Raw genomic sequence first — 8,352 nt, 5'->3', positions numbered from 1 at the left:
GTTTATAGATATTGATACACCTCTTTATATACTACATTCTCAATACGATAACATATTTCACCATCCTTGTGTAACACCCTTGAATTTTCGACCCTTTATACGAAATCAAAACCGCAAGGGAACGAAGGAAATTCTGGTGTTACATTAAAAATAAAATATAAAATAAATATAGAAGAAGGAAAAAGGAAAGTTTTAGGATAATTTAATTAAAGGAATTAGAAAACTCCAAACAAGATTGTGCGGAAATTTCGGCAGCATCTGCCCTAAAATTTGACGTACTAAAAGGAATCAACGATCAATAAAACATAATAGAGAAGGGGCATCATCGGCCTTGTAACAACATTTCATGGCGGAATGATCATCGCTTAATCCTCAGTCGACATGCTAAGCATAGATCGTAGTTCCAATGTAAACGCTTGAGATTGAAGAAAGAAAGAGAATGATAAACTATTTCATCATACAACCCACAAAACAATGCAGCGAAACTAACTTATACAACGTTCCCTCACATATGCAATGCAATGCAAAGAAGCTCCATCACCTGCAATGTCTATCTATGATAACCCCGCTGCTCAACGTAAGATCATAGACCAACGTGTCATAGCAGGGCCATCAAAGACAAGCCATCAACATTGAAAACAAACAGTACACGTCAGTAATTAACGAATTTATAATAGTAAGAACCACCGAATAAGTTAATAGAACAATAACATTGCATGACAGTAAAGGTTCTACTCATATATCTAAACACTTTCTATTCTCCATGATTTCCTTTTAAGAACTTCTAATTCCTCGAAGAATATTCGAGAGTAGTGGATCTCTTCTCTACTTTATGGCATAGTGAAAACGCCAAGAGCGTTGTCAGCCATTCGGCGCCCATGGCAAAGTATAAGCTCATACCCCCTCCAACTGACCCTCTCGGGTCCTTCCTTCAGGAAAATAAAATACACTGGGGTACCAATCCAGTGAAGAGGCCACCATATTGGGGTCACGCTAATAGACTCTTCCAAAAACTCCATTTAATTATTTTGTGTAATGAGTAATTTTTCTGAGGTGGGTTCCAAGTTTCAACCAATAATAAGCACCATTAAAGGCCATTTTTGAAGGTTTTGAACAGAAAAAATATCTGAAACAAATCGGTATAGGGAATGTTTGAAGCATTATCAAGATTTCTTGCAATGGGGTTTTAAAACCTTGCAGTTCTTATGGTAGGATTTTGTGATTGAATTGAAAAGAGTAATCTGATTGGAATTGAGGAGCAGAAGGAGGAGGGTTTTTGGATTTAAGCTTTAATGGAGTTTCATTAATGGAGGAATTAAATGAGAAGAAGGGAAAGAAGGAATTAAATGAAAAAAAAAATAAAATTAAAACTCCAAAAAAAAATTAAAACAAAAAAAGAAAGTCAAAGGTAAAAAGTGTGGTCAACGGTTAAAATTATACGGAGTTGATCACCTGGTTTGAATAGTGGTCAAAAGGCTACTTTGAAGGCTGTAATTTGCAAAAAAAAAAAAAAAAAAAAATCAAGGCTGTAATTTGCAAAACCATCAAACATTAAGGCTGAATTCGCAATTGATTCTCGTTTCTATAATTGTCATCTGGTCCAATATACTTCACATTTTCCCTAAAATTCAAAATTGTGATTATGGTAGTATAACAATGTAAATGATTTATTTTAATAATCAATTAATTTCCTAAATTACTATATACTTTTATACAGTGTAATTTTGCACTATAATTTTCTAAAATTTGTAATTCCAATTACACCGGAATACATGAAATTTTATTCTGTAGTATAATTTTCTACACGTGTAATTCCAGAATTTTATCAGAAAATATATAATGTTCTACACAGTACATTATATATTTTCCACTATAATTTTTTAAACAATCCATTAATATAAAATAATGTAATTGGAATAATTGTGATTTATTGCATCTATAAGTGTATGAGTTTATCCAAAAATATATATTTGTAAATATGGTAAGTATAAAAATGCAAATCAGTAAAATCTCATTATAATTTTTAAACTGTGGACTTATATCTAATAGTGTAATTGGAATAATTGTGATTTATTACATCCATAAATATGTGAGTTTTTCCAAAAATGTAAATTTGTAAATACGGCAAGTGTGAAAATGCAAATCAATGAAATTCTATTAATACCGTCAAATGGAAAAAAAATGACATGGTCACAATCAAACTTCATTTTGGTTATTATATAGTAAAATTAATAGAATATATGATAGGAAACAAAATAACTCTAATATCCTAAATATTAAAAAAGAATCTTAACTTCCTAAAACATACTCTCTCTAATTCTTTTAACTTGTTCTATTTAGTTTTGACACATTATCTAATGCACTACTTTAATTTTAAATATGTCTCATTGTGCATTAAAAATTATAAAAGTTTGATATTAATAAAATTTACAATGAGAAAAATTAAAGAACTAAGAATAAAATAAAAATAAAAATAATCATTAAATAGTATCAAAAAACTAAATGGAAAAAAATTAAGGGAGTATCTTTATTTTAATTTATTTCCTATTTTCTTATAATAAGAGTATCATTTAAAATAATTTTATGCATTGCATGATTCATTATACTAGTTATAAACTTATGATAGACAATTGAGCAAAAAAATATACTTCCTCCTATTCACCTTAAAAGTCTCATTTGACTTTTTACGGATTTTAAGGAGAGTCAAAAGTGGGACCCTAAGGGTAGAAAAGAGAGTGGTATTATGGGTTTTTAATGTAAGAGAGAAAAACTAGTATAGGTAATGGAGGGTATAATTGAAAATAGAATAAAGCTATTAAGGACATAAAAGTAAAAAACCCATATCAAAAATAAAATAGAACAATTAAGATGACTTGGCTATAAAAGAAAATGAGACACGTAAGCTGGATAGGAGAAGTATCATTTAGGAACATGATAGGATTACTTGGTGGCAGCAGCGTTGTATCACCATGACAAAACGAATATTCTTTTTCTTCATTTACCGCAACTTCAAATTCAAAATTTAAGCCAAATAGATTCACTCGTTCACAGTCATCCATCAAGTACAAACCATATTGTTTTAAAATCATCAGCATTAAGTTAACACAAAATCTTTCAAGAGATCAATTAATCGCTGTCATATCACAATGACCGATTCTATTTCCAGGTTTTTCTCGTTCTTCTGCATTGGTTTCCAACTAAAGATTGTTGATTTTCTCAATTATTTGATTGTTAATTTATTTATTTTGCAATTGCAAATATGGAATTTGTACTGTTTTATACTACTATGATAAATAATTTTTTAAGTTTTTCTTGGCTTTGTATTCTAGGGTTTCAGTGGAGAATGATGTGAATGGCCCAATTGATCCTCCTTGCACAGATGTTATTGTGGTTCGTCATGGGGAAACAGATTGGAATGCTTTTGGTAAAATTCAGGTTGATTTTTCCAACTTTTCTAGTTTTCTTACTGATCAATTTCATCATTCCCCTTCACATGTCAGCACGGAATGAAACGCATAACTTGGCAAAAATTAGGTTAATCATGTGATTGTGTAATTTTGCATAACAATGGACATAATTAGTTCAGATTCGTTGGTGTTTTAGTATTTAGGCAAAAGTATGGGAGGTTACCGAATTACACTCAAGAGCTATTCAAGAACATGCTCCTTTGTTGGGATGAGTTATCCCACATCGATAAATTGAAATGGTGTGCACGCTTTATAAGCTATTAGAGACCTTCTTCCCATTGCCATATGGTTTTGGGTTGATAAATATCTCCTTGGCTTATAAAGTGTGTGCACTTGTGTCCCTCCGTTAATACGTTGACATTCACAATAAGTCCAGCCTAATTTAATATGGTATCCGAGCCGATGGTTCGATCAACAATTTAAAAATGGTAGTTTCGAAAAGAATGGCGTTCCTACCCTAATTGATTACTCCCACATGCGAACTTGATGGAGGTTCGCATGTGAGGGGGTGTTGGGATGAGTTATGCCACATCGATAAATTGAAAATGGTGTGCACGCTTTATAAGCTATTAGAGACCTTCTTCCCATTGCCATATGGTTTTGGGATGATAAATATCTCCTTGGCTTATAAAGTGTGTGCACTTTGTTCCTCCGTTAATATGTTGGCATTCACAATAAGTCCAGCCTAATTTAATATCCTTCCTCTAGTGAATTTGCTATAGTGTCATCTTTATTCCGTCTCACTTTTCTGGATATGACTTTACTGTTTGTCATTCTCATTTACGTCTTTAATCTTTTTCTTCATTCCATGTACATATTTAAAATATTTTGTATAATTTCCCTAAAATCAAACAACAAATTTTGAAAACATGGAATTATACTTAAAGGGTCATTAGCGGGGTGGATTGTTAATGGGTCTGGTCATTAGTAAATTTTATTAATTTGCTCATTAACGGGTCAATAGATGGTCGATAGTGGGTCAAAAAAATACATTCTTAAATAGGCCAAACATCAAGCAACTTAGTTTATTTTCTAGCTTGATTAACTAGTACTTTTCAATACATGAAAAGTGTTTTTAGTTTCATTAGTGGGTCAATCTGCAACAACATGATGCATATAATTAAATGATGTTCGAAATGATAAAGCAAAGTTAAATTTCATACCTAATACCTAAACAATTTGCAGGAGAAGAATGAACTGCCACTTTCATCTGATTGACTTGAAAAAGTTTAGACTAGTAATGCTTGCTAGTTTTAAGAAACTCAGTTTATTGCATGAACATGCTTCGATGAATTATGGTTGTTGCATCTTTGTTAATTATTTCTACTATAGATGAAATTTTGTTGCTAATTAATTAAATTGGATCATGTTATCAAAATAAGAGTATTTTAACATACTATAATGAAAGACACAATTGTTAAATTTGATTATAATGTTAAAACAGTAGTATTATTATGGCATAACATCAATTTACTTGGTAAAATAACAATTACATTGAATGATCTACTAATAACCCGCTTTAAAAATATTTGACGCGTGACCCGCCTCACAACCAAAATGACCCGTGACCTGCCCCGCATCCGTCAATGTCTATTCACACCCTTCCTAACTTTTGTAGGTGGGAGCCATTTTAATGGTATTGGGGCTCTAAATTTGTTTGACAAAAGCTTGAGCTTTTCAAGTTTAAGATCTATTCTCATTCTTATATCATTGTATAAGGTTTAGTACACCAGAGTATTGGGTTCAACGAAGAGTTTTTTAGTTAGTTTTTACTGTTTCTATGTCTGCCTTATACTTTTCGTTCTTACATTATCAGGGGCAGTTGGATGTTGAATTAAATGAGATTGGGAGGCAGCAAGCAGTGGCGGTAGGTTATGTAGGATAAAGTTTACTGTTTGTGTACTTTGTTTTGCCAAAGTGCTTGATGTAATTCCAAAATCTGTTAGGTTGCTGATCGACTCTCGAGGGAGCCTAATATATCCGCTATATATTCATCTGATTTGAAAAGGGCTCTTGAGACTGCGGAGAAAATAGCTTCCAAATATGGTGGGCTTGAGGTCAGTTTGTTGGAATTATGTTATATTATTGCTCTCGAAATTGTGGAACTTTAATGCAGAAGGCTTATGTACTTGTTTTCAGTTTGCTAGATACCAGGCTTTCTCTCTTTATTTTGTTTTTAATTTAGATTCCATAGTTCAAGTCTTTAAATTCTAAGGAACTGATTACTTTCAGTTATGAAATTCAACTAAAAACTCAAAATATCATTTTCTTATTGCATCATGGGGTAAATTAACGAATTTACTATATGATACTCTTTCAAAGTAAACATTTTGAGAATGACATCAAACAGGGTAAATATTTTCCAGCTTTTCTGTTTTCAAATTCGAGGATCATTCATCATAAGGATTCAGGACAATAATAACTTGATTTACCCCATTGATCTTTTTATAATGTGGGTTTGTAGCTTTTCTAATTTTTTCCAATGTTTAGTGGAAGAATAAAACTAGAATCAAGTGAGTATGTGGGGTTGTAGCTTTTCTAATTTTTTCCGATGGTTAGTGGAAGAATAAAACTAGAATCAAGTGAGTGAAGAAATGTGGATGAGATGAGATGAGATAGAGTTCATGGATGAGATTCGGAGAAAGAATGTGGATTTATATTTATAAACAAAAATAGAACTGTGGCGAATTAATAGGAGACCATAAATAGAAATTGTAGCAAATTGAGTATGATAGAGTAAAGTCAGGGAAACAATTGATGACAAAGACATACTAAGCCCTTTCTTCTCTTTTCCAAATGGCTTAAAGGACCACGTTCAAAAACTAAATGTAGAAAAAGCTAGAAATGTTATGATGCGAGTATGAACAAGGGCTACTTTGATTGACTTAAGTATTAAATAGAGTATAAGTTCAGGGTCTACATACATAATATTAAGATGAAACGAATGAAAATTGTGTATAAGTGTCTGATGTTATGCATTTGCTATAGCAATCTTTGTTGCTTTAAATTTCTAGGTTTCTTAGAGAACTTTGATGTGTGGAAAATTTTGTGTAGCGTCGGTGAACAGAGAAGATGATATTGCATGTTTCTTGACCTGCTACTCTACTTCAAACATTTCTATTTAAATTTCTTTGACTCTTTTTTAGTTTGACTCAAGCAGGTTATGAACTAAAATAAAAACATTATTTTCCTTTTAATTGTTGTGTTACGTCTACAAGGTTATAAAAGAGAAAGATCTACGTGAAAGGCATTTAGGAGACCTGCAAGGACGTGTTTATCAAGAATCAGCCAAGCTGAACCCTATAGCTTATGCAGCATTCAAGTCTCACAGATCTGATCAAGAAATTCCGGTGGGTCATTTTACCTATGAACTTATAAAAGATTAACATGTTCGATGATGCCTAACATATTTAATCACATAATTTTTGTTACCTAGAGGAGGAAAAAGGCTAAAAATGCACTTCACCTGGCAACAATTTGTTACCTGAAATGAAAGGAATGAACCTGAAAATATAATGAATTAGTCTCTAAGGGAATCAATAAATTGGGTCATTTTACCTATAGCTTAGAAATCAACACTACCAGTTTTAAGCTTGATATTTAAAGTTAATAAATACAAATTTATAATAACATATTATAGGGCCAACCACTATAGAATTTTACTTGGATGGAGCCTTTAGGTTATCGAATGAAAATATTGTGAAGCGTTGGAATAGGTGTACGAGGACACTATGCTTGCATCTAAGTGATTGGTATTTGTATCACTCAATTTTTAATGCTCATGACATTCATCCTGATTTCTTGAAGTTTTGTTCTAAAATGTCACCTGAGGTGAGCATCACATTTATGTTTGAGCAGAGGGATGGCAAAGGGTTTATCTTTTTTTGTTGCTTTCCTTTTAATGTACATATCGGTTGTATTGAAGGATTTGAAGGGCTTATTTGTGCAATCCAATTTATCATTGTTCAAAAGTCAAAGTTTAAATGTAATGCTCATAAGAGATCTGAACAAAAGATAGAATTTTTTCATTGGCGTAGATTATGAGCAATATGAAAGTTTTTACTGGAAAGCTCTTTGCATTTATACATAGTCAAATTTTGAACATGAAGTTCTTTTGACTCCCTAGATAAGGAGTTAATGCTTTATAACTTCACTGTGTGCAGGGTGGTGGTGAAAGTCGTGATCAGCTGTATAAACGCTGTACGTCTTTGTTGCAGAAGATTGGTGAAAAACATAGAGGTGATCTACTCATTTTCTCTGTCCCATTATTAAACATTTATAACCTTTATAGAATTAGAGCTTATATAACATAGTGTCTAGGATGTTGTTTTCAGTGTTATTTCTCCTAAAAACAAGCAATTGATGTTGGTATTTTTCTGGTTCATGTCGGTGTTGCAGGGGAACGAGTAATTGTAGTCAGTCACGGGGGTGCCATAAGATCACTATTCAATCGAGCAGCAGCCAAAGGACAAAACCCTGGAAAAATAATGAATACATCAGTTGGTATAATTCAGTTGTTTGATGGAGACAAGTGGTGTATCAAATCATGGAATGATGTTAGTCATCTCACAAAAACGGAATTTCTAGAGTCTGCTTTTGGCGGGGATGCTTCTTCAGGATAGTTCATCCTTTTTATTGCAATTGATTTAGACTAATGATTTGTGCAAGAAATGTATATTATATGCAATTAGTTGGGAAAAAAATTGGACTTTGATGTAAAGGCCCTCTCTAATAACTCTGTTTAATTTTTATAATAAAAGTATCACTGTTTCTGCAATCCTGGCATGGTTTCTGTATTCAAAGGTTACTTACAGTTATCCTGCAAGGCTGCAATAGAAGGTCAATCTGTCTACCTTTGGCTTTGTTCTACTCGAAACATTGGCCC

General features: G+C 32.4%; 1 protein-coding gene across 1 annotated transcript in view; it reads left to right on the top strand.

The window, feature by feature from the left end:
- Positions 1–2,925: 2,925 nt before the first annotated feature.
- Positions 2,926–8,352, top strand: part of LOC130808803 (phosphoglycerate mutase-like protein 4) — a 5,513-nt gene continuing 86 nt past the window's right edge. Inside the window, exons 1-7 of the mRNA XM_057674310.1 lie at positions 2,926–3,166; positions 3,330–3,435; positions 5,284–5,334; positions 5,414–5,524; positions 6,686–6,817; positions 7,631–7,706; positions 7,866–8,352. The exon at positions 7,866–8,352 is cut by the window's right edge and continues 86 nt beyond it. Coding sequence (XP_057530293.1) covers positions 3,147–3,166; positions 3,330–3,435; positions 5,284–5,334; positions 5,414–5,524; positions 6,686–6,817; positions 7,631–7,706; positions 7,866–8,089 — 720 coding nt within the window. The 5' untranslated portion in view covers positions 2,926–3,146 and the 3' untranslated portion in view covers positions 8,090–8,352. The remainder of the gene's footprint in view (positions 3,167–3,329; positions 3,436–5,283; positions 5,335–5,413; positions 5,525–6,685; positions 6,818–7,630; positions 7,707–7,865) is intronic.

Source organism: Amaranthus tricolor, chromosome 3, assembly GCF_026212465.1.
Source record: "Amaranthus tricolor cultivar Red isolate AtriRed21 chromosome 3, ASM2621246v1, whole genome shotgun sequence".
NCBI classification, from domain to species: Eukaryota; Viridiplantae; Streptophyta; class Magnoliopsida; order Caryophyllales; family Amaranthaceae; genus Amaranthus; species Amaranthus tricolor.
This window is presented reverse-complemented; position numbering and strand designations above follow the sequence as displayed.